We start from the raw sequence: 22,435 nt of genomic DNA, 5'->3' as shown, positions 1-22,435 counted from the left end.
GAGGGGCACCTTTGATTGTCCCTGAGGAGTGTTTAAATTTGGGATTTTGGTTTAAATTTAGCTTTTGCATCGTTTAGATCTAGTTTTTTCCATTTCCTTTCTTTTGTTCTTCCTTTTCAGGATTTTGGTTTAGATCTAGCTTTTTGCATTGTCTAGATTTCCCATTTCCTTCTTGTTTTTTGTTGTTTATCTTCTTTTGCTCTTTCTTCGTCCATTTTCATGGCAAATCAACAATCTCCTCCTTTGACTTTAGATTAGCAATTGGTCCAATTGCTTGATGCTATGTGCTTGCAATTGAACAACCAAACTCAATTGATAGTGGTATTCACGGCACGTGGTCCAACTCCTTTTGTTGTTGGTGCTAATCCTCGCGTTCAGCTGGAGTTCTTTCGTGGGAATCTTAGGGATGATGTGTACTATTGGTTTGATCAGTTCATGGTGATTGCCATATATTATTCTTGGGATGATGTCATCGTGCACCTGCGGAGTACAAAGTGAATGATTTGGTGTTAATCCATTTTCCCCATCTTACGATACGTGGTTTATCTAAAGGGCTTCTTGCACAGTGGAAAGAACCATATCGGGTGTTGCGGCAAGTTGGACCACAAGTTTATGAAGTTTGGCATAACGTCCAGCAGGCCGATCCTCCAAAGATTGTATATGTGCAGTGGTTGAAATGTTTCATACAAAGGGATTAAGAGCAGTTAATACCACCTACAGATCCGCTGATGCCTCCTCCTGACATTCTTCTAAATCCCAGCCCATCTACAAGAGAACCCTGATGGTCTTTCATTATTCCGAGAGGGGGGGATGATGTGAGGGCTAAGTGTACGGATACGATGCCGTATACTAATATTAGCATAGTGGGATTTTGGTAGCCATTGGATTGGTTTCAATCTAGACCACTCGCTCTTGTATATAAGTTAGTGTTTTTTGGGCTAATTGATATGCATATTTCTGTATTCCCTTTCCATATTCCAAACATTCACAATACAAAACTCTTTTATTATATAATGTTTTATATAGCAGTCTATATTAAAAATTATGAAACATGTATTGATTTATATACTTTTTATTTTATTACTTGTGTCAATTTTCACTCAAAATGTAAAATATTATCAATAATGGCAAATATGTGCTAAATTTTGTTAACACTAAATAGACCTTAGATGCGCTAAACTGATGGTTAACACTAAAAAAAACTGTAAGACCGAAATCGCCAGTTAATTCTAGTTTCTTGGTTCCAACACTTCTTTTCTTTTGATCACTCCCTTCCATCTTAAATCACTCTAGCTCACTTCCTTTTAACACAAATGATAGGAAAGCAGGGACTGACTGCATAGTAGATAGCATGGAAACATGTATTTTGTAAGTTTAAGCAATTAGACATAAGTCAACTTCAAAGCTTTGTAATATCTTGCAATCATAACTATGCTGGCAAAAGCCTCCGTCCTTAAGTTTTGTTAGCATTTGCTTAGAAAAGGATTTTAAAACAGATTTTCATCTCACAGTTGGACATAAAAATACAAGGAACTTAGAATTTTGAGAACATTCTCACAAAGAGTTGGAGTAGTTTGGGCTTGCAGCAAGTTTTTCTACAATCTGGCTAATGCCAGAGCTCAGGATCTGTCAAAAGAATTTAAATTACCCTGCTGAAGTGAAGCTCATCTTGTTTTGCCATCCCCCATTGTGGCCACCAGATCGACCTAAGCTTTTGACACCTGCTATGGCTCGCGCGGCCAGTCACCCTTGTACCTGGCTGGGATCTCTCAGCCGACTTCACAAGACCAAAGTCATCCACATCGTCTTTCATTCCATCCTTTGACCGCGAACCGGCAAGTGGCTGTTTGACCACTATTAAGCAACTCTTATTGCTGTGAAAGAGTTTTATCTTACCAAATGCCCTACCTTCTAGGTAGCGAGAGCCGGAATGAATGCTGCGTGCTATGGATTCCACAAGGTCTCCACCACAGGTACACTTTTCACTACCTCGAGCTCGGATAGTTTCCATAGAGCGCGGCTATGGCTTCACAGTAGTAGGGCTAGCGGCGGTGGAGGCGAAAAGAGATGCCGGTTAAGCTTGAGGTGTTCCTCGTATCAAAGCGAGCACAACTTTGGAAGAAGACCTCTAGCGGTAATCGGCAGGAACAGTAGCAGCAGCAGCAGCAATGACGGGAAGAGAGAAATCCAGGCAACAAGAAAGCCATGGCTTCGAGTTCTACGAGTTAGAATGCGGCTATGGCGGAGGTCGGTTAAGAGGCTCTTTTTGTGGTTCTCGGCCGCGAGATTCTCGAGAGCTTTGAGGAAGAACTGGAGGGGTATTTTGGGCGGAGGATTTGTAGCATGCCTCTTCACGGCCGGGAGTTTTTTGGTCCAGCTCTCGGCTGCTACTGCTCCGACCAGCGTTTCTTACTCGACTCTCATTCAATCACTGGAAGCTCAGCGTGTCCAGAGCGTTTTGTTCGAGGAGGGCTCATCTCAAATCTTTTTCAACATGGTTGCCGAGAAAGTGGAAGCCGAGAAAGTGGGATCCGGAGAAGAAGCAAACACCATAGCTACTTCGAGCGTGAAGAGTGCTTCTTCTTCTTCTTCTTCTTCTTCTGGCAGAGGCAAAGGCACAGGAGAGAAAACTTGGCAGTTTTGTACGAGGAAGATCCGGCACGACGAGAGCTACTTGCTGGGATTGCTGAGAAATGGAGCTGGCAACGTTGAGTATAGCTCGGCTCCTCGATCATTCAGCTCGGTTGCTGCCTCGGTCATCGGCACTCTCCTCACTTTGTGGATCCCGCTCACTCCACTGATGTGGTTGATGCACCGGCAGATCACTGGCAAGGCCGACATGTCCAAGAAACGAAGGAAGAACATCCAGAGCGTCAAGTTTGAGGATGTTGCTGGAGTTGACACTGCGAAAGCCGAGCTTCTCGAGGTAAGTTTGCGAAAGAAACTTCGTCTTCCTCTCATGGTTTTTCTTTTCTTCCAGATAGTGTCTTGTTTGAGAGGAGCCTCGAACTTCCGGAGCTTAGGTGCCAAGTTTCCAAAAGGAGTGCTGCTTATCGGGCCTCCAGGAACTGGGAAGACGCTTCTCGCTCGGGCACTCGCGGGAGAGGCCGGAGTTCCATTCTTTGCGGCCTCGGCGAGCGAGTTTGTGGAGATGTTCGTGGGACGAGGAGCAGCGCGCATACGAGAGCTTTTCACCGTGGCTCGGAAGCACGCACCGTCGGTGATCTTCATTGATGAGCTCGATGCTGTCGGAGGACAAAGAGGACGTGGTTTCAACGATGAGCGGGACCAAACTCTCAACCAGGTAGAACAAAAATCTTCTAAGTTTCTTTTCTCTCTTGAGTGAGCGAGCTCGTCGTCCTTTATTCGCAGCTCCTGACTGAGATGGATGGCTTCGAATCCGGGACTGGAGTGCTCGTCCTCGCAGCTACAAACCGAGCCGAGGCGCTGGATCCAGCGCTGTGTCGAGCGGGGCGATTCTCCAGGAAAGTTTTCGTGAGGGAGCCCGACTTGGATGGCCGGAGACAAGTTCTCGCTGTTCATATGAGGGGCGTTCGTGTAGAAGGCGATCCGGAAGAGCTCCAGAGATTTGTAGCGAGCATCACGCCGGGCTTTGTTGGTGCCGACTTGGCAAACGTGGTGAACGAAGCAGCGCTCTTGGCCGCTCGACGAGGTAACGAGAAAATCACTGGTCCTTCTCTTTTGATCATTTCCAACATTTTTTTGTGACACTGGTTCCAGGACAATCTGCTGTCAATCTCGACAACTTCAGAGAAGCGGTCGATCGATCGAAGTATGGAATTGGCCAAGAACCAAACTTTTTGAGCGATTTTGAGAGGAAGGTGTGCGCTCTTGTCCAGAGCGTGAGAGGCGGAAAGGAAGAACGCTACGTTCAAAGCAACACAATGTAAAGAAAGCCAAGGTTATATTATTTTTTATCACCCTTCAAACAAAAAGGTTTCATTTGTTGTTTTCCTTTAGAACAACGCTTGAGTCCTCTATCTCGAAACTCCAAATTCTTGAATAGTATTTCGAGAATCTCAGATATCTCATCCAAAGCATCCTCACATCGATCTATCAACGCATCCGGATCAAAAAGCGAGGGATCGCGCGGGCATTTGATCCTGAGCCCCGGCGGAGGCTCAACAACGTCAAAAGTTGGAGCGCTCTTCCTCTCCATTTGCCTTGGACTGGAAAAACCTTACCCCAACCCCCTCACTTATATAGTCCACCTCGTCACCTTTTTCCAAAGCCCTAATTTTCCTTTTATCAAATTAGGGTTCTCGAGCTAGGGTTTATCGTTGCCGCACGATGATCCAGTCTTACTCTCGGATCTTCCACTTAGAATGCTTGCTTCCATCGAAACCTTCAAATTATGGCGATTTGGATCGAATCGAGGCAGCGCTGCCTACCCCATGAGAAATTTTTGCCTTTCTTCCTTCCGGCGTTTGGCCGTGAGGGAATTAGGGTTTGACGCTACGGCTATGGCTGCGCAGAGCGCCAATGGCGCCAAAGGAGGATGGATCCCGCCATCGCCTCCAGCTCCTCCTCCTCAGGGATTGATCGTCAACAACACGCTGTGCGGCCACAAGGTGCCGTTCGCGACGAGCGATGGATCCAAACGAGGTGAGGATGTTTCCTTTGCTTTCCTCGATTTCTCCAGCATTGCTACTTCCAGTGACTTGGTATATATGTGGACCGACTGTCTATGATTCTTCCCATATCGGCCACGCCAGGAACTATGTGACATTTGATATCTTGAGGAGAATTCTCGAGGTATATTTCTTTCTTTGAGCTTGCCACGAGCTGGTTTACTCTCATTTCTCCGGCCAGGATTTTTTTGGCTACGATGTTTTCTATGTGATGAACGTTACTGATGTGGATGATAAGATCATCAAGCGAGCTCGTCGGGACCATCTACTGAGAATGTACTTGGAGAGAGTTAAAGATCCCTCAGAGGTACTGCGTTTTCTTGTCTAGTTTGTGTTGCTTACCGCGGAGCTTTCAGGTTATACGAGACCTTACAAAGGCGTTTGATACGGAGAATGAAAAACAAGGGAAGAGTCTGGCAAGTGCAAAGGATGAGTTTGCAAAGGCGAAGGCGTCGCAGAAGAAAGAACTTGAAGAGGTACAGTGATTCGGATGTGTTATTTTTCCGACTAGCTTCTGTTTGTGTTGGGCAGAAAGCAAAGCAGGAGGAGCTTAAGCTTGAGAAGGTTCGACAGGCTGAAGAGGCTTTCAAACTTAAACGAGACAAAGCTGGCTTAATGGGAGACGATGGCATCAGTCACTTGCTTGGCGACAATGCTGACGACTTTTTGGCTTCGAAATTGGACGATGATCTCGGTCACACTGTTACAGATCATGGGATATATCGCGCTCATGCATCAAGGTACATGTAATTGAGGTGTGAGAGGTTCTGAAAGTTGGGATGTACAGATACGAGAAAGAATTCTTTGAGGACATGAAGAGTCTTGGGGTTAAACCGCCAGATGTTATCACCAGAGTCACGGAGTAAGTTCTCAAATTTTTCTCTCTGCTAATTTTCTTTTTGGTAAAACCTTTTCAACTGCAGCTACATTTCGAAGATTGTAAAATATGTCGAAACTATCATCGCAAATGGATATGCTTATGAAGTCGATGGCAGCGTATACTTCGATACCGAAGCATTGTAAGCTTCTCAACTTTTCTTGTGCGGTTTCTAACCTGCCTTTTCTCAGTAACACAAAGCACACTTATGGAAAGCTTAATCCGGCAGCTGTAGGATGTGTTGGTCTGGCTTCTGAGAGCGAAACGAACTTCAAAACCAGAAACAAGAAAAACAATAACGACTTCGCGTTATGGAAGGTACGCTATGAGTTTAGAGCACCACGTGACAAATTCGTTTGCAGGAAAGCAAAGTTGGGGAGCCTTTCTGGGATTCCCCATGGGGACCTGGCCGTCCTGGTTGGCACATCGAGTGCTCGGCTATGGCCAGTGACGTTATTGGGGAGATCATTGATATCCACTCAGGTGGAGCGTAAGTATTCATTCCAGAGGCTTGAGACTTATAAGCTCACGCATTTTTATCTCTCAGTGATTTGAAATTTCCGCACCATGACAATGAACTAGCTCAGGCTGAAGCTTACCATAGTTGCTCACAGGTACGCGTCTCGTGGTAAAGGTATAGGATTTTCATTGTCTTTATTTGTGCAGTGGGTGAATTACTTCTTTCACAGCGGTCACCTCTCAGTGAACGGACTAAAAATGTCCAAGTCTTTGAAGAATTTCACTACGATCAGACAGGTGAGGCTTTATGTCTTGTCTTTCTAATTTTTATTAATAACATGGTGCAGGCACTGGAAGAACTACATTATTCTTCTAGTCAGCTTCGACTTCTTTTCCTTCTCCATCAGTGGGATAAGGTAGTTTTGTCATATACAAGTTTATTACTGAGACTCTTCTTTCCTAGCCGATGGATTTCAGTGCGTCAGCGATGAGTGAAGCTGCACAAAAGGAGAAACAGTTTGACAACTTGTTCAGAGAAGTCAGAGATATCGTCAAGGAGGTAAATTCATGTTGGCATCTAAGTGTAATCGCATTACAATTCATATGTGCAGACCGATGAGATGCTGCCAGGAAATTTTGGAGACAATGAAAAAACACTAGAAACATTGCGGCGCGAAACTGAACTGGAAGTAAGCTCTTGGATAAAAGACTTCCCTCTTTCCTCTAATTTACAGTGCACAGGTCAGAAGCCATTTAGAAGACAATTTCAACACGGCCAGGGCTCTTAAAAGTCTCTCCGACCTCGTCGGTGGAGTCCACTCCTACTTGAATCAGTCCGTAAGTAAAAGCTCCCAGTAGAGATTGACGTGTGTTTTGGTACTCTTAGAAATTCGATTCCAGCAGCCCGAGTCCTGTACTGCTGAAGAAGGTGGCGAGCTATATCAAGAAAACGTTACAAGTTTTTGGTGAGCTGACTCTTAACTGTCTAAGAATTTTCTAACTTTATTCACATCATGTCCAGGTTTATATGAATCTGATGCCTTCGCATCACAAGCTCAAGCGTCTTTAGGAGAGAAAAATGGGCCTACCCTTGATCAGTTGATCGACACGCTGTGCCAATACAGGGCAGATGTCCGTGACGCTGGGAAGGCCAATGTAAGTTTTTAATTTTCTACCTTGGTGGCTAAAGCTTTATGGCGAATGACAGGAAAGAATCATGGAGCTCTCTGACGATCTTCGGGACCGTGTCCTTGTCGATCTAGGTGTGAGCCTGATGGATAAAGATGGAGGTTTCTCATGGGAGCTTAAGGATGCCGAAGTATTGAAAAGAGAGAGGGAGGCAAAACTCAGAGCCTCAGCAGACGCAGAAAGAAAGAAGTGTCAGACAAAGAAAGAACAGAAGGTTGCTAGTTTTCCTTTGTATTTTTTGTTCTGACTCAACCTTACACAGGTGAAAGAACTGGAAAAGCTGGATGCAGCACGAGACCCATCCGAGTACTTTAGAAAGCTCAGCGAGAAATACAGCCAGTTTGACACGCAAGGAATTCCCACACACAACGCGGAGGGGAAGGAGCTGTCCAAAGCCGCTAGAAAGGTTCGTCGCGTTCTTTCTTCTTTTCTTTCTTTCCTCGAATGAATCAGCCGTGCTTGATCGATCCAGGACGCGGACAAAACTTACAAGCGCCTCATGGACGACCACGCGAAGCTCCAGGCAAAACTGGCCACTGATCCTCACTATCTAGACAGAATACGAAAGGAAGTGGAGGAGCTGGACAAGAGAATCCAGTCCCTCGCATAAAATTTTCTATAATCGTACGGCCAAGCGTACGACAATAATATTCGAGCAAGTACGGTCAAAATAAAGCATTGGAGTTAAATCCTAGGGTTTAATTCGGGCATAGGGTTTATAGGTTTAGGGTTCTTGGCAGCTATGGCGAAGGCGGCGAAGGCCGCCGCCAAGGAATTCGCAGCGCACATCCGGCTGACAGTGAATGCGGGGCAGGCGAAGCCGGGGCCTCCCGTCGGGCCGGCGCTGGGGCAGCATCGGCTGAACATCATGGCGTTTTGCAAGGATTTCAATGCGCGGACGCAGCACATCCGGGCCGACGTCCCAATGTCGGTGCTCATCACCGCGTACAAGGATAGTACGTTTGATTTCGTGCTCAAGTCGCCCAAGACGAGCTACTTCTTGAAGAAGGCCGCGGGGCTGGAGATTGGGGCTCACAAGCCGGGGCACGAATCGGTGGGGACTGTCACCTACAAGCACATCTACGAGATCGCCAAGATCAAGAAGACGGATGCCAACTGCAAGGACAAGCCGCTGGAGGGGATTTGCCGGTCGATCATGGGGACTGCCAGATCCATGGGAGTAGCAGTGAAGCACGAAGTAGACAAGTGATGGTAGCGTGGGGAAAGTTTGATCTTTTCCTCGTCCTCGCTCTCTAACCTGGTTCGTTCTTTTGATCTTCTTAAGTTGTTCTTTGGTTGCTTACTTTCTTTCTCGCTTGTCTTGATTTTTCCAGAGGATCGTTTCTTTGTTTCTTCTGCGTGAGCGTTCTTGACTGTAAGCTTTCGTCCTTCTCTCGTTGTTGTTTGTGGCACTGTTGGATTTTTTTGTTTCTTTGCTTTTTTGGTCTGTGGCAAGTGATGGTAAGATTTCGATGATTCAGCTGACATCACTGTGAAGCTATACCATATGGTTTGCTGATGCCACCTTTTTGTTGCTATAATTTTTCGTTTTCCGTCGTGCTTTGGCAACTGATGTCTATATTTCGATGATTCACCTGAAATTCTCCTGAAGTTTCTCTTTGATCGCTGATGCCATTAGCCGGATGTTTTCTTTTCATGTTTCTTTTTCCGATTCTAACCCAAGATATTCAACTGCAGGAAGGAACGCAAAGGTGATACGGTATTTTTCTCCTTGTCTTTGATCAAGGATTTGTAAATTCTAATGTCTTTGAGGATGGAAACATGATGAGTTGGAAGCGTGCAAGAAAGTGCTGTAATACCAGATGGACAATGTGTGACAATATGTTATTGTCGTGATAACAAAGCACAAAGACGTAAAATATGGCGGGCCAAAGATTAAAACTGCTTCCGTGGCTGTTTTGTCGACGCGCGCAAGCTTATAATTCTTGATGATAGCAACGATTCATACGGAAGTGGTTGGATTGACACACGCATTGGTACTTTGTGTCGCGCCAAGTTGCCGAGAAAGCATTCAGAGAAGATATTAGAGAAAAAGCAATTAAAAGAATTTGGGGGCCATTTTCTCGCTAGAAAACACGACGCTGTGTCACATTCCTTGAGATTCCCTGACACTTTTTATCGCCAAAAAAAAGAGAAAAGAAGGAGAAAAAATCATGAGTGAGGAAGGAGTGAGCTTTTGATCCAGGGCAAAGAATTTGCGCCTCGCCTTATATGGGCGAGAGGGCGCGGCGGCACAGATGCTCTTGATCCATGGATCCTCGCGGCCCAGCTCACCTGACCACGGCAATGCGGCGGCGGCGGCGGCGGCGGTGGCGCCCTGCCAGGATCAGGGCAGCGGCAGGATGGACGATGCCGAGTTTAGCGCGGCGCTGGAGATGATGCTTTGCTCGCCGCAAGAGCAGGGAGGCGGTGGGAACGGGTTGATGAAGAACGAGGTGGAGTGGGCGCAGGAGGGATGGACCAGCTTGCTCAATCCCAGCGACGGCGGCGGCGATGGCGAGGAATCATCCGTGAGTTTCTTGTTGTGTTCTTCCAAGAATTGAGGAGATAATTGTTGGTTATTTTGGTTTGGTAGAGCAAGAAAGGGGTGGTGGTGCCACAGTTTGTCCAGGTCCGGGACAATTCCGGGAGCGCTACTCCCAGCAATAGCAGCAGCTCGGGTGGGAGTGGAATCTCTCCGAATCTCAAGCAGCGCTTGCGGTGGACGCCGGAGCTTCACCAGCGATTCGTGGAGGCTGTGGCTCTCCTCGGCGGCCCCGAAAGTAAGCAAGTTTTTGGATGTTCTTGCTCGTTTTTTTTTGGATTTGATCGATCGATCGCTCTTGCAGCTGCTACCCCAAAGTCGGTTCTTAGCGTCATGGCGGTGCCGGAGATCACCATTTACCACGTCAAGAGCCATCTCCAGGTGAAAGTAGCAATGCAGCATAGAGTGTGACGATTAAGCGTTGTGTTCTTACCTACAGAAGTATCGACTTAACAAGCAAATCCCTGAGGACCCCGAAGGAGGTGAGCTTGTTTCCATTCCCCATTCCGTGTTTTATATCATCTCTTTGGTGTCACAGCTCCCAAGCCCGAGAAGAAGAAGCTCACATTGAACAAGTTGGCCGAAACCACAGCGTAAGTGATCTTCCACTCTCGTTTTTCTTTTCTCTCGCTCGCTCAGTTTTCTTGGAGAATCACAACTTCTGGTATCGCAGGGTGACGGAAAACCTCCGACTGCAAATGGAAGTCCAGCGGCGACTTCACGAAACCATAGAGGTTTTTATTGCTCTTCCTTTTTTTTTCCCTGGATGGATTTCACATGCTTGCGTGTGTTTTCCTCACAGATCCAACGCCAGCTCCAGCTCCAGATCGAAGCTCGCCTCCAGCTAATGCACGACGGCGAGCTCAAGCTCAAACACACACAAACCAAGAGCATTCAAAGCGAGGACAAGGGAGAACCAGAGGCCACTTGTTCTTCCAAACGCGACGAAGTCGTTGCCGAGGCGGCGGCGAATCCACGCCTCGCAGTGCCAAAGACGAAAAGGCCACTGGATCACGAGGAAGATCACACGGAAGAAACGAGCGAAGTTACGTGTAACAACGCGACTGTCTCACCCAAAAGACGGCTCAAACTATCACAACCTGGAGCGAGCGAGAGCTCAGTGGTCTCACACTGAAAAACCAGCTTTCGTGTAACATAGTAGCCATAGATTTTCTTTCGCGGCAATCAATCCAGAGTACATAAAAATTCTTCTTTTCACCTCGGTGATCTTCGTTTTCTCTCGAAGAGTTTTATTCGCGAAGAATTCGTGTCGTGTGTCACTTGAATCCACTGTCCCAATCCAAATCGTTCCACTTCCCAGAGTTCTTGCTCCTGCTCGAAACCGCATCGTCGTCATCCTTGTCGACGTCCCAGCCGGTCCACGACTCGTGAAGATCCACCGATTGAAAGGTAGAGTTTTGCGAGCCATTTGCTTTGCTAGCCTGCTCCTGGTGCCTGCGATTGTTATCATCATCCCAGTCGTCCCACCCTTTGCTACTATTGCTGTTCTTAGCGCTGCTCTTGTTCCCGTCCGGATTACCGTTGTTCGCGGCAGCTTTCTCGTTGTCCCAATCGTCCCAGTTGCTTCTCGAGGAGCTAAACTTCTGGTAGCCTTTGTTCGCGTGAGGATCGTCAACGTTGTACAGCCGAACAGCCTCCTCTTTTGTGTAGTTCTCCACTGTCTTGGAAGCCATAGCCATGACTCCCTTCATCAGGCCCCACGTTTTATGCCCAATCTCGGTGGTCTTCGCACTCACCACCGAAACAGTCTCGTTCATTTTCTGGTCGTATCCTCCATCTTTCACCTACAAAAAAATCAAAACACATCGATTGTATAAGAGAGAGAGTGAGAGAGACAAATCTCCAAACACAACATACCTTACTGGAAAGATCTTTGGTGACCGTAGACGCCGCCACCGCAGCCGACTGAGCTGCCGAAGACGCTACGACTGATAACTTGCTAAATCCCTGGAAATCCACGAGCTTAGCCGAGATAACAGCAAACATTTTTTACCTGAGAAACAATAGACATGGTGTCCTTGAGCACGTCATTCGCAGGCGGTGGAGGTGGCGGACGATTTCCACCGGATCCAAATCCCACATACTTCCCTCCCTGCGCAGGAGGCAATCCCTCGGGCCGAGAAGCATTCTCGGCTTGCCTCCTCGCAAAAAACGCGTCTTTCCCAGCCGCCGACGCCGAGAGCTGCTCCTGGCTATACAATCCATCCGAGGAGCGCGACCGAGGAGGTCCACCGGGAGCCTTGCCAGAGAAAGACTCCGCGCTCTGGTTTCTCCTCATACCATCTCGACCACCATCGTCCCACTCGTCCCATCCCTTGGAAGCTCCATTCGTGGAAGAAGAGCTCTTGAGAGTTTCCTTCACCACTGGCGGAGCATTCCACGATCTCCCCTCTGCCAGCGCCTGGATTTTCTCCCTGTAGACCTCCGCGGCCCGGCTGTTATACTTGGCCACAATCTCGGTCTCCTTGGGGATGCCATACTCGGCCAGGAAGCGATTGAGCGCGTCGTTGCCCCCGGCCTCCATCTTCCGGAGCTGGATCTCGGACCAGGAATCCATGGACACGGATCTCACGAAGCTGATGTGGACGCCCAGCCCCCTGTGCTTGCCCGAGCACTCGAGACACATGAAGACGCCGTAAGACACCGACGCCCACTGTGGATTCTTCTGCGAGCAATCCACGCACGTCTTGTTCCCGGGCTGCGACTGGAGCTCCCGGAACTTGGCCGCTACTTGCCGCGACGCCATCGCTGCGCCGATCGAAACCCTGGATGGATCGAACGATCAGCTCCTCCGCCGAGCCGCGTAGATCCGAGCTGCGGGAATCCCAGAGGAGCAAAGCCTTACGCTGTGGCTCCTTGCGGTCGGCGATCGCTGCTCCAGATCCAGAATTTCGTCCATCCAGATCGCTTGCCCTAGCTGCGAATTTATAATAGAATCTTTCCCTTTTTTAGCATCTAGTCATGCCGACGTGGCCAGTAGCGTCATCTCCACGTCAACCCCACGCGGTAATGACGTGGAATTCAATTTTTTGGAGGCATGAACGGGTGGGCATGGCATGGCACCCCGCGAGTTCTCTTCCAAAAAGACTCCATTTCTTCTATCGCTTTCTTCGCCTTGCTCGGACTGTGGCTGCCTCGTCTCCTCGATCAATCCCCTCTTCCCCTTTAGTTCTCTCAGCCTCTCCAAGGATTCCTCCATTCGATCCGGCTCTTCGCTTTGCTCGGAGGCTTGTCTCTCTCGCAAAGCACTCATCTCGGTGGTAAGAACTCTCGATGATAGCCTGTAGGAAACACAGAGTCACTGCGTCAATCTCGCTGCCTGGAAGTCGTAGAAAAAAAAGGGGAAGCGAGAGAGAGAGAGTGAGAGATCTTACCAAGATGACTGACACAATGGTTCGCCAACAGGGAAGTTTCTATGTCGACGAAGGATACATCTCGTCAGATATGTCGTCCTCGCCGCGCTCTCCTGCGCTAGACAGCAAGAAAAACCATCAGAGCCCGCCAAGGAAATCTGTGCAAAAGAACACTACAAAGCTCACCGCCACCCATGAGGCGTCGAATCTCTCGCAGCTCAACGAGTCGCTGATGAAGGAGATGTCCATGCTGCACGCCGAGAGGCACTACTACGTTGTCAAGATTGACGAGCTCGAGGACGAGTTGCATACCATGGACTTGAAGAACGAGGCGCTGGAGCGGGAGATCCAGCAGCTCGGTGGGCGCTTTCAGGTAGTGAGCATCAAGGCTTCTGAGGTCCAGGACCAGCTCAAGCAGCAGCTTCATGTCGAGAAGGATCGGAATAACCGGGACTTGTCGAGTGTTTTGCAGAGAGCCGAGGACGCTGAAAATGCAATGGCGGATGTGATTAGTAAGATCGATGGCCTGAGCAGAGAGTTAGAGCAACTTACTTCCAGCGAGGTTCATGCTACCGGGGACGAGCACTTCCATCCCGAGTTCACCAAGGAGATCGTCGAGGAAGAGCTGCAAAGGTTAACGGAGGCCGTGGCAGCAGCAAAGCAGGAGATCATAAACGCCACCAGCATGCTGGACGTGTTGCGAGAAGAAGGCGACGTCGTCAAGGAGCACAATAGAAAGCTTGAGACCGCCCTGGCCTCGACTCAGAAGCAGTGCCAGGAGCTGGAAACTCAGGAGCTCCAGCTCGCTGAAATGCTCTCCAAGCTCAACAAGGACGTGAGAACCATGGCAGCCGATGACGCTGGTGATAACAGTGGTGATCCAGAGTTCGCGGCCACGGCACTTCCTCTCTTTGTCGGGCAGATAAGTCAGGCTCAAAAAAGTGGCACTACGCTTGAAAAGGATTACGCCACCCTGAGGAACTCCGTGTGCAGGGTGGTCGAAGCGCTCAAGCAGAAACAGCTCCAGATATCAAAGCTCGAGACCCAGCTCTTTGCAGTCGGAGATAACAAAAAGGCCCTGGAAGTTCAAGTGAGAAGGCTTAGTACCACGTCTGCGGAGGCATCAAAGCATGCAAAAGAGGAAGTTACCCGAATGAGGGAGAGAATAGTCGAGCTGACGGACACCTTGGAGCAGAGCGACGCTAGCACTTCGCGGCTTCGAACGGAGCTTGAGGCTGCAAGAAGAAAGTTGAGAAAGAGAGAGCTTGCATTAGCAGATTACGGGTTACCGATTTTGGCGGCGTCGGCCTCGTTGACAGCAGTCGGAGTATGCTTGTACCTCAGCTCCAAGAAAAGATGAGAAAACTAGTCCCAGTGATTCAATTTTGTAGTCGAAGTAAAAAAGAGATTAGCCTTCAGAGTTGTACAAATACAGTTCCTTCTAGGAGAACAAAAAAGCGAAGAGAAGCTTAGTCTTGTTCATAGCCTAGTTTCTTCCGGTTTTCTTTCTCTCCGGCTGCTCAAAGCAAGATAAGTTTCAAGAACGAAGAAGCTTAGAATGACTTACCCATGAGTTCGATTATAGCACGCGTTGTTCGTTTCTCCAGTTTCTCCAGCTTCTTCGTAGCGTCTCTACGCAAGTCCCAGTTGGCCTTCTTTGGAGCGATGCTAAGCATGGGATCCTGAATAAAAGAAAGAGTTGCAGCCTAGAGAAAGAAAAAAAATTCTTCCATACCTCTGCATTGCTTGTATCAGTAGGCACGGCAACGGGATCCTCGAATTTGGGAAGAACAGGAGGTTCTCTTTTCAGCTTTTGGAGCTCCTCGTCGCGCGGCAAATAATTCCGAAACCTTATAGGGGGAAGATCTCTACAAGCACGAGAAAACGTAAAGAATAAACACACAATAACCCCTGCGATCGAGACTTACGCTTTCTCCTCTTGTAAATTTTCTTTGCCATTCGCATCGACCTCTTGCTCGCCATCGCCATCGGCGGCTTCCACTCCAGGCGCATCCTCATCCCCAGCGCCGCCGAGCTCCACAGCCTCGCGCAGCGCACGCAGCCGCTCGCGCCTTTGCTCCACGCTCTCTGCCATTTGCCCTAGAAATATTTGTTAAACCCCCTGTGTCTAGGGCTAGGGCTCTTGCGCATGAATGATTTGGAAGAAGAATGCAGCGCGTCTTGGCGTGCTTCGGGAGCCTGGCCTCGCCAATCGCATCGCAAGGTGTGATCGATCCATGATTTCTAGAATGTAGGCACTCGCGTCGCCTTGATCGCGTTTTTGCAGCTAAAGAATCGAGAAGGTACCTTTCGACAATACCTTTCACAGCACCATCCGAGCCGCGGCAGGCCTTAACGAATGTGAAATTTACTCCCGTCGCCCCTTTTCTCTTGATTCCTCGCGTGATCATCTATGACGGGGTCTGCCATCTCTGCAATGCCGGTAAAAAAAAAAACTAATTTCGCGTAACTCTCTCTTCTAAGATTTTTTGTTTTGCTTCCTCGATCGTCCCAGGAGTGAAATGGGTGATTGACAAGGACAAAGACGAATGCATCAGCTTTTGCTCCGTGCAATCCAAGGCCGCGGAGCCATATCTCATCGCTTGCGGAGTTGGACGCGAGGACGTCCTCCGGAGGTTCATCTTTGTGGAAGGGCCGGGTGTTTGCTCTTCCGGATCCTCAGGCAAGTTTACAGCTACAAAACTTTTCTTTTCGTTCGATTGATCAGCCCCTTGCGTTGCTTGCAGCGGCATTGAGAGTCGCGTCCTACCTTCCATTTCCATACTCAGCACTCAGTTCCTTCCTCGTGATCCCAGCTCCACTCCGAGACGCCGCCTATGACTACGTCGCCAAACATCGCTACCGCTGGTTTGGACGCTCCGACAAGTGCATCGTCCCTTCGGACGAAGTCCTCCACAGGTTTGTCGACAGGGACGAGCTCATGGAGCTGCGAGAAAACCAGGACATCGATGATCATCAATCCACGGGCTGAGAGTTATCTGGTCAAACTTCCCAGAAGAGGCAGGAGAGGCTTTAAGGTTACAGACGGCAGGCAATGGAGAAACTTACGCTTGTCTCATTTCTTTGCTTGCAAGAGAGTGAAATCTACATGGGAATCTTTTGGACGTGTTGTCGAATGCGATCGCTTGCTGGGCCGTCATAACAAACGAAATTGGCCTCTTCTGGAGGAGAACCAAAAAGACGAGTCACTTCTCCACCTTTCAACACGAGCTTTCCTTTCGGCAAGCTTGCGAAGGACGTGCTGCTTGAACATCTGTGCCGGTTGCATTCAGAAGCTGTAGCAGCTACCCCTGTCGGTTTTGAAGAAGAGTGGGACGAAGGTGGCCAACCTTTCTCGAAGGTGCTTAGAGGATTCCAGCATCGTTTGCCTTTAGGCCTGAAGGACGTGGTTCCAACGCTGTCGACATGGAAGTTGTGCTAGATGCGGGATAAACTCCTCCAGCAGCTGATGGATCCGCATTCCATCCTGTGCTTCCTCTGTAGACGACCGCAAAGGGGTCTCGCACGGCTTCCTGGTTGGGAGATATGAGAAACTCGCCTACCTCCTTGGTGTGCCACACACAAACCTTCCAAACTGCACATACAAAATGACGAAAACCAACCGCATTCGAACTCTCGAGTTTTCTTCAACATAGTAGTGTACTTTAAAAATCACTAATTCACCACAGCAGTGCCAGAGATGCTTCAGTATTGAGCTAAACCAGACGTGCTTAACACCCTAGTAGCGACAGAAGCATGAGATCACCCTTAACTTCCAGTGTTGGTATGGTTAATTTGCAACAATCTTGTGAACATCACGAGATTTTCTACTTGACAAATTTAAAACGGTATCTACAGTTTGTAACTGAACTTTTGTCAACCTTTTCAAGATAATTCAAATTTTTTGCTAGAAAATTTTCTAAATTTTTTATTTGTATTGATCAGCGACTCAAGCAAGACACTCAGGCGCCCGGAGCTCCGACACATCTCCCGAGCTTTGGGCACTGGCACCGAGGCTCGGGCACCGGCTCTCAGGATCAGGAGTGAGTTGCACATAAGTAGATTGGGTCATTTTTCAACGACAGAGCTTGCCCATACTAAGGTCGAGAAAGGTGGTGTTCTTGGCCAGGCATTGAGCTTCATGTAGACACGGACAAGTCCCAACTCCAAGTTGTTTGAAGAGGTTTATCATGCTGGATTCACCATGTTGTCGTATATGTGGACAAATGGTTTATGGTTAATAGTATTTAGATAAGTTTATATAAGTTTTATCTTATTGTGTAGTGATAAAAAAAATTAGCTAGTTAATTCTTATAAAACTTTTTACGGTGGTCAAAACAATGTATAGTTTTTTTAAAGTGTTATTTATAAGTTACAGAGAACAAAAGCTAAAATAGCTTAAAGTTTGATAATGAAACTCATTGCTTTATTGATTGTTTATCTTACTCTTTATGTAGAGTTTACTATAGGACAACAGGTAAATAAATTTTATTATAATTTTTTTAAGCTTAATATTTTTGTTTAGTGTAAATATAAAATTGTAATAAAAACTGGATGTGTGTGGTTAGAGGGTACTGATGCAAATGTGGACATTATATTTACTTTATTATCTGGAGTCACTTTAACTTACCGGAATTTAGACCATAAAAATTATGATGATTTTGAACATTGTAATACAGATGTGTTTGACGTTCAAGGTAATATTTTTCAGAATATGATAAAATATGTAGAATGATAATATCACATGATAATACGGGGTCTCATGCTGGATGGTATATTGATTGGATTGATTTTGGAACTCTATCAAATGATTTTGTAGTGCATTATGACATGGGAATTTGGCTTGAAGGAGATACTTCATCATATGTATTAGATAGTGTAATTAACTACAAGAATTTCTAATGCATATACAAAATAGATAATAATTTGTTGCTTAACATTTAAATATTTAATATTTTTCAAGAGTTTAGATATAATCCTAATATATTCTATCAAATCTGATTTATCTTTACACCCATAATTTTGTTTTTAAATTCACTTGACATTTCTTTTGCTAGTTACAAACAAAATGCAAAGGTTTTAAGGAGGAGGTATATTAAGTAGTGTTTTTATCTTCTTCCAAGTTTGACATTTTATGGTTGACATTTTTTATCACAACAGCTAACTATGTTGCTGCTGCTAAAGCAGTCAGTGGCTATAGAAAGCTAGCTGGTGGTGAATTTCATAAGGCCATGAGGATTATTAGTTTAATAGTTTTAATTAAAATATAAATGAAATATATAATAATATTTTAAAACCTATTGTGAGTGCATGGAATATGGAACAGGAATACAGAAATGTGCATATCAATTAGCCCAAAAACCCTAGCTTATATACAGGAGCGAGTGGTCCGGATTGAAACCAATCCGACGGCTACCAAAATCCCACTACGCTAATATTAGTATACGGCATCGTAACCGTACACTTGGCCCTCACATCATCCCCTCCTCTCGGAATAATGGAAGGCTATCAGGGTTCTCTTGTAGATGGGCCGGGATCTGGAGGAACGTCAGGAGGAGGCATTGGCAGATTTGTAGACTGCATTAACTACTCCTGATCCCTTTGTATGAATCGTTTCAACCGTTGCACATGCACAATCTCCGAAGGATCAGCCTGCTGAACGTCATGCCGAACCTTATAAACTTGCGGTCCAACTTGCCGCAACACCTGATATGGTCCTTTCCACTGTGCAAGGAGCCCCTTAGATAAACCACGTACCGTAAGATGGGGAAAACGAACTAACACCAAATCATCCACTTTATACTCTGCAGGTGGACGATGATGGGAGTTGTAGCGCTATTGTGGTTTCACTTGTACGCGGCCTAAGTGTTCGGTAAACTCTGCTTGGACAAGTGGAAGAATGCTCGTCAAATATTGATCCCATGACCTAGCATCAAGAGCTCGTGGCAATTGCGAAGGTAAACCCAGCTCCATTGGTAATATTGGATCATGACCATATAGAAGTTTATATGGTGAAGCACCAACAGAACTCTGCACCCCTGTGACATAGGCATACCGAAGAGACGGCAAATAATCATCCCAATCCGAATGCTGAAAGTTCACATACTTCGCAATCATCCCTTTGAATGTCCGAACGAGCCATTCCACCAGACCGTCTGATTGTGGATGATAAGCACTCGTAAAGTGTGGCGTATCCCCAATCGAGACGTCAAAACATGAAATACCTCAGCCATAAATGCAGGACCATTATCCGAAAGAATCCGCTCTAGACAAGAATATTGGAACACCACTCGATTGAGGAGAAAGTATCCAACAACAGTTGCAGAGGCGCTAGCAAGAGCACCAACTTCCACCCAACAAGTCAAGTAGTCAGAAGCAATAATAACATACTTATTGCCAACAGTCGATCGTGGAAAAGGTCCCATAAGATCAAACGCCACCAACTCAAACGAACGGGGAACTGCAATTGACTCCAACCGTCCTTCCGCAGCACAAGGGGGAGTATTATGAGCTTGGCACCAAACGCAGCTACGCACATACCGGATAACATCACATCGCATCTCTGGCCAATAAAAATACCTGTGCAGCTTCTCGGTCACACGACGATGTCCCATATGGCCACCTAGAACAGGAGAATCATGGTAGGCATGGAGAAACCGTGGAATAAAGATAGAAGGCACCACCAGTCGTAAATGATCATCAGGATCCGTCCCCACAAAATAAAGAAGGCTATCCTCAAGGCGATATTGAGAATGTAAATGCCGGAAAGGCAAGTCATTAGCAAGTGATGCAGGATCCTCAAATGCATCTCGAAGCCTTCGAATCCACGGCTCAATCTTTTGAGCCTCGTGAACCTCATCAAGAGAAAGTAGATCTTGCTCTACGCCTTGTAGACACTGAACATCAAGTATAGTAACCGCCGACGACACTGAATCCTCGTCTAGAGAATCCATAGATGCTGGAACAACAGGCTCATCAGAAACATGAGAAGAAAGTGGAGAAGGAAGAGGAGCTCGAGAAAGGGCATCAGTATCAACCATAGAACTCCCTGGGCGATGAACAACATCAAAATCATATATCTAAAGTTTTAAAGCCTACCGAGCAGTACGACCAACCAGGTTCTTCCACTTCAATAACGAAATAACGGCAGCATGGTCACCTTCAAGTAACGTCCGAGAACCATGTAGATATGCATGAAGTTTCTCAAAACCCCAAACTGCCGCTAAACACTCCTTCTCTGTCGTGGAGTAGTTCACCTCTGCCCTCCGATTGAATCAAGACATCATCAATGAAGTCAGCAGTCACCTCTGGCATATCACAAAGAACCTCGTCCATCATCCGCTGGAAAGTTGCTGGAGCATTGTTCAAACCAAACGGCATCACCAAGAACTCGTACAAACCAAATGGTGTATGAAAAGCAGTCTTAGGAATATCTTCTTCGGCCATCGGTACTTGCCAGTACCCAGAAGCAAGATCGAGCTTGGTGAACCAACGACTTCACCCTAGACGATCCAAGAGATCAGCCGTGTGAGGAAGAGGGTACACATCCGGGATTGTCACTTCATTTAACGGACGATAGTTGATGTAGAAACGAATACTTCCATCAGGCTTCGTCACAAGATGAGGTTCACATGCCCAAGGACTCCGTGACTTCCGAATAACACCCTTCTCCAACATCTCCTTGACGTTTGCACGTAAAATCTTGATCTCCTTGGGTGACCGACGACGAACAGGAACCTTGATTGGACGAGCATCCTCGGTTAGAATCGGATGATGTGTGGCAATCTTGGCCCCAGAAGACAGGTCAAATTCAAAGAGATCAGAATACTCCTTCATGAGCCGATCAACAGCTGCAACACAAAGATCTTCGGAGGGATCGGAAAAGGGAAGAGCAGAACAAGATGGAAACATAGGAGGAAATAGTGGGGAAACAAAAGTAATAGAAACAGAGGTAGAAATAGAGGGACGAAGAAGTACGGAAGTGAGAGGAATGGATGAAACATAAGGAAGTATGAGACAAGGGGGAGAAGCCTCAAAGTCACATTTGGCATGATTGCGCTGCAACCAATCCATACCAAGAATGAGGTCAAAAGCTTGACTCGGCACCACCCGCAACGACTGCAACTCAAGCTCGAGATCGCCCACACGCACAACTAGGTCCACCTCATCTCATGCACATGCATGTGTATGGCCGTTGCCATAAAGAATGAAAACTGGATCTGCCGCACGACGCAAGTGTAGACAATAACGTGTGGCAACAGGTCGAGCAATAGAAGATAAACTCGAACCTGTATCAACCAACACGGAGAGAAGAATAGGAGACCTCTTGTTATAAAAATGAGCTTGGAAAGTAAACACTGGATGAACCGGTGCCGAGTGAACCCCTTGATGATACTCTCGAAAGAAAGATGGAGGGGTCACTAACTTATTCGCGCAAGGTCCCTCCGTTACTCGCGCGACTCCTCGTTTCCCGGATGCACCTCGGTGTCCAAACCTTCCACCGCAGCAGCACCAACAAGACGTTGCTGATACCAAGGTCTCCATCCAGGAAATGGAGGTCACCAATCCGGAAAGCGTCGACAATGCCGATAAGTATGACCAACTTCATCACACGCCCAGCAATGAACATCACGGCCACGACCACGTCCGCGCCTTTGTCCGTGGACTCGAGTAGCAGCAACATCAACCTCCATTGGAACAGGACCATCACTCATAGGAAGTGGAGCTGAAGGACGTGCAACGAGAAGTGGAAGAGATGACGTCTCATAACGTTGTGCCAAGCGAAGAGCATCGTCAAGGGTGGCAGGAGCAAGTGCATGCACAAGGCCAACAAGATCTTGACGAAGTGTTGGCCACAACATTCCTAGCTTGATCCGCTCCGACATATTAGGCTCCGCACGAAGCAAAAGACTTCGGAAACGAACGCCAAATTGCATCATCGACTCAGATGGCCCTTGGCGAAGACGATGCAATTGTTGGAAGGCATCGTCACAATCGTCGGCATGTCCGAAGGCGCGTTTGAAGACATCCGGAAGAACACTCCAATCCCCACGAGTGGCCGCACTCAATCCATTGTACCACTGCAACACCGTCCCTTGGAGACACGTGGGAAACTCACGCAAACGTCGAGCATCATCCCAAGAATGATATGTGGCAATCACCGTGAAGTGATCGAACCAATGGTACACATCATCCCCAGGATTCCCACGAAAGAACTCCGGCCGAACGCGAGGATTGGCACCAAGAGCAGGAGGAGTTGGACCACGTGCCGTGAATGCCGCCATCAATTGAGTTTGGTTGTTCAATTGCAAGCGCATAGCATCAAGCAATTGAACCAACT

At 47.3% G+C, this 22,435-nt stretch overlaps 6 protein-coding genes across 13 annotated transcripts; 4 read left to right on the top strand and 2 right to left on the bottom strand.

Annotated features, from left to right (window-relative positions):
* Positions 1-1,890: 1,890 nt before the first annotated feature.
* On the top strand, positions 1,891-3,972 carry LOC9644380 (probable inactive ATP-dependent zinc metalloprotease FTSHI 3, chloroplastic). Its single transcript, XM_024689507.1, has 4 exons — positions 1,891-2,926; positions 2,981-3,304; positions 3,373-3,673; positions 3,742-3,972. The coding sequence occupies exons 1-4, from the start codon at positions 1,931-1,933 to the stop codon at positions 3,909-3,911; spliced, it is 1,791 nt and encodes a 596-aa protein (XP_024545275.1). The 5' UTR covers positions 1,891-1,930; the 3' UTR covers positions 3,912-3,972.
* Positions 3,973-4,276: 304 nt separating this feature from the next.
* On the top strand, positions 4,277-7,868 carry LOC9644379 (cysteine--tRNA ligase, cytoplasmic). The gene is made up of 20 exons (XM_024689506.1): positions 4,277-4,626; positions 4,679-4,776; positions 4,834-4,959; positions 5,009-5,128; positions 5,184-5,392; positions 5,440-5,514; positions 5,576-5,671; positions 5,721-5,847; positions 5,892-6,019; positions 6,077-6,143; positions 6,196-6,285; positions 6,336-6,404; positions 6,452-6,547; positions 6,600-6,677; positions 6,730-6,825; positions 6,875-6,953; positions 7,010-7,143; positions 7,196-7,390; positions 7,439-7,582; positions 7,649-7,868. Exons 1-20 carry the CDS (start codon positions 4,347-4,349, stop codon positions 7,784-7,786), a joined length of 2,445 nt encoding a protein of 814 aa, XP_024545274.1. The 5' UTR covers positions 4,277-4,346; the 3' UTR covers positions 7,787-7,868.
* LOC9644051 (protein PHR1-LIKE 1) lies at positions 7,869-10,939 on the top strand. 3 transcript variants are annotated; one of them, XM_002984408.2, is made up of 9 exons: positions 8,384-8,437; positions 8,511-8,551; positions 8,875-9,707; positions 9,773-9,959; positions 10,026-10,102; positions 10,161-10,203; positions 10,260-10,314; positions 10,395-10,455; positions 10,524-10,939. In XM_002984408.2, exons 3-9 carry the CDS (start codon positions 9,435-9,437, stop codon positions 10,854-10,856), a joined length of 1,029 nt encoding a protein of 342 aa, XP_002984454.2. In that variant the 5' UTR covers positions 8,384-8,437; positions 8,511-8,551; positions 8,875-9,434; the 3' UTR covers positions 10,857-10,939. The 3 variants fall into 3 exon arrangements, 1 of the variants encoding a protein (XP_002984454.2); XR_002994152.1 differs by lacking the exons at positions 9,773-9,959; positions 10,026-10,102; positions 10,161-10,203; ... (1 more) ...; positions 10,395-10,455; positions 10,524-10,939 and having other exon boundaries at positions 7,869-8,437; positions 8,875-9,266; XR_002994153.1 differs by lacking the exons at positions 8,511-8,551; positions 9,773-9,959; positions 10,026-10,102; ... (2 more) ...; positions 10,395-10,455; positions 10,524-10,939 and having other exon boundaries at positions 7,869-8,437; positions 8,875-9,266.
* LOC9644050 (probable ADP-ribosylation factor GTPase-activating protein AGD6) lies at positions 10,866-12,635 on the bottom strand. Its single transcript, XM_002984292.2, has 3 exons — positions 11,736-12,635; positions 11,600-11,689; positions 10,866-11,526 (listed from the first exon to the last, which is right to left on the bottom strand). Exons 1-3 carry the CDS (start codon positions 12,486-12,488, stop codon positions 10,999-11,001), a joined length of 1,371 nt encoding a protein of 456 aa, XP_002984338.1. The 5' UTR covers positions 12,489-12,635; the 3' UTR covers positions 10,866-10,998.
* A 41-nt stretch (positions 12,636-12,676) lies between these two features.
* LOC9644377 (coiled-coil domain-containing protein 12) lies at positions 12,677-15,228 on the bottom strand. 6 transcript variants are annotated; one of them, XM_002984291.2, is made up of 9 exons: positions 15,024-15,228; positions 14,831-14,963; positions 14,663-14,777; positions 14,385-14,611; positions 14,245-14,330; positions 13,648-14,173; positions 13,282-13,580; positions 13,117-13,208; positions 12,715-13,023 (listed from the first exon to the last, which is right to left on the bottom strand). In XM_002984291.2, exons 1-4 carry the CDS (start codon positions 15,188-15,190, stop codon positions 14,565-14,567), a joined length of 462 nt encoding a protein of 153 aa, XP_002984337.1. In that variant the 5' UTR covers positions 15,191-15,228; the 3' UTR covers positions 12,715-13,023; positions 13,117-13,208; positions 13,282-13,580; positions 13,648-14,173; positions 14,245-14,330; positions 14,385-14,564. The 6 variants fall into 6 exon arrangements, with proteins under 6 accessions (XP_024545287.1, XP_024545285.1, XP_024545286.1 ...); XM_024689517.1 differs by lacking the exons at positions 14,245-14,330; positions 14,385-14,611; positions 14,663-14,777; positions 14,831-14,963; positions 15,024-15,228 and having other exon boundaries at positions 12,680-13,023; positions 13,282-13,362; positions 13,408-13,580; positions 13,648-13,760; XM_024689518.1 differs by lacking the exons at positions 14,245-14,330; positions 14,385-14,611; positions 14,663-14,777; positions 14,831-14,963; positions 15,024-15,228 and having other exon boundaries at positions 12,680-13,023; positions 13,117-13,213; positions 13,282-13,345; positions 13,408-13,580; positions 13,648-13,760.
* A 2-nt stretch (positions 15,229-15,230) lies between these two features.
* Positions 15,231-16,220, top strand: LOC9644055 (uncharacterized protein YuxK). Its single transcript, XM_024689522.1, has 4 exons — positions 15,231-15,319; positions 15,383-15,538; positions 15,611-15,778; positions 15,843-16,220. Exons 1-4 carry the CDS (start codon positions 15,265-15,267, stop codon positions 16,085-16,087), a joined length of 624 nt encoding a protein of 207 aa, XP_024545290.1. The 5' UTR covers positions 15,231-15,264; the 3' UTR covers positions 16,088-16,220.
* The last annotated feature ends 6,215 nt before the right edge of the window (positions 16,221-22,435 follow it).

The sequence above is a fragment of the Selaginella moellendorffii genome, unplaced genomic scaffold (assembly GCF_000143415.4).
Source record: "Selaginella moellendorffii unplaced genomic scaffold, v1.0 SELMOscaffold_62, whole genome shotgun sequence".
In the NCBI taxonomy this organism is placed as follows: Eukaryota; Viridiplantae; Streptophyta; class Lycopodiopsida; order Selaginellales; family Selaginellaceae; genus Selaginella; species Selaginella moellendorffii.
Note: the sequence above shows the minus strand (reverse complement) of the source record. Positions and strands in the feature narration are given on the sequence as shown.

Excerpts from the sequence above, each read along its gene's own strand:
- LOC9644055 (XM_024689522.1), top strand. The coding sequence starts at position 15,265 with ATGCAGCGCGTCTTGGCGTGCTTCGGGAGCCTGGCCTCGCCAATCGCA. Across the intron at positions 15,539-15,610 it reads CTGCCATCTCTGCAATGCCG|GAGTGAAATGGGTGATTGAC; the intron begins GTAAAAAAAAAA and ends CGATCGTCCCAG. Across the intron at positions 15,779-15,842 it reads TTGCTCTTCCGGATCCTCAG|CGGCATTGAGAGTCGCGTCC; the intron begins GCAAGTTTACAG and ends CGTTGCTTGCAG.
- LOC9644377 (XM_024689516.1), bottom strand. The coding sequence starts at position 13,522 with ATGAAGCTGCTGCTTGAGCTGGTCCTGGACCTCAGAAGCCTTGATGCT. Across the intron at positions 13,214-13,281 it reads TCGACGCCTCATGGGTGGCG|CGCAGGAGAGCGCGGCGAGG; the intron begins GTGAGCTTTGTA and ends CTTGCTGTCTAG. Across the intron at positions 13,024-13,116 it reads CCATTGTGTCAGTCATCTTG|GCTATCATCGAGAGTTCTTA; the intron begins GTAAGATCTCTC and ends TGTTTCCTACAG.
- LOC9644050 (XM_002984292.2), bottom strand. The coding sequence starts at position 12,488 with ATGGCGTCGCGGCAAGTAGCGGCCAAGTTCCGGGAGCTCCAGTCGCAG. Across the intron at positions 11,690-11,735 it reads CCATGTCTATTGTTTCTCAG|GGATTTAGCAAGTTATCAGT; the intron begins GTAAAAAATGTT and ends GTGGATTTCCAG. Across the intron at positions 11,527-11,599 it reads CCAAAGATCTTTCCAGTAAG|GTGAAAGATGGAGGATACGA; the intron begins GTATGTTGTGTT and ends ATTTTTTTGTAG.
- LOC9644051 (XM_002984408.2), top strand. The coding sequence starts at position 9,435 with ATGCTCTTGATCCATGGATCCTCGCGGCCCAGCTCACCTGACCACGGC. Across the intron at positions 9,708-9,772 it reads GCGATGGCGAGGAATCATCC|AGCAAGAAAGGGGTGGTGGT; the intron begins GTGAGTTTCTTG and ends TTGGTTTGGTAG. Across the intron at positions 10,456-10,523 it reads GACTTCACGAAACCATAGAG|ATCCAACGCCAGCTCCAGCT; the intron begins GTTTTTATTGCT and ends TTTTCCTCACAG.
- LOC9644379 (XM_024689506.1), top strand. The coding sequence starts at position 4,347 with ATGCTTGCTTCCATCGAAACCTTCAAATTATGGCGATTTGGATCGAAT. Across the intron at positions 4,777-4,833 it reads TCTTGAGGAGAATTCTCGAG|GATTTTTTTGGCTACGATGT; the intron begins GTATATTTCTTT and ends TTCTCCGGCCAG. Across the intron at positions 6,954-7,009 it reads GAAAACGTTACAAGTTTTTG|GTTTATATGAATCTGATGCC; the intron begins GTGAGCTGACTC and ends CATCATGTCCAG.
- LOC9644380 (XM_024689507.1), top strand. The coding sequence starts at position 1,931 with ATGAATGCTGCGTGCTATGGATTCCACAAGGTCTCCACCACAGGTACA. Across the intron at positions 2,927-2,980 it reads CGAAAGCCGAGCTTCTCGAG|ATAGTGTCTTGTTTGAGAGG; the intron begins GTAAGTTTGCGA and ends CTTTTCTTCCAG. Across the intron at positions 3,674-3,741 it reads GCTCTTGGCCGCTCGACGAG|GACAATCTGCTGTCAATCTC; the intron begins GTAACGAGAAAA and ends CACTGGTTCCAG.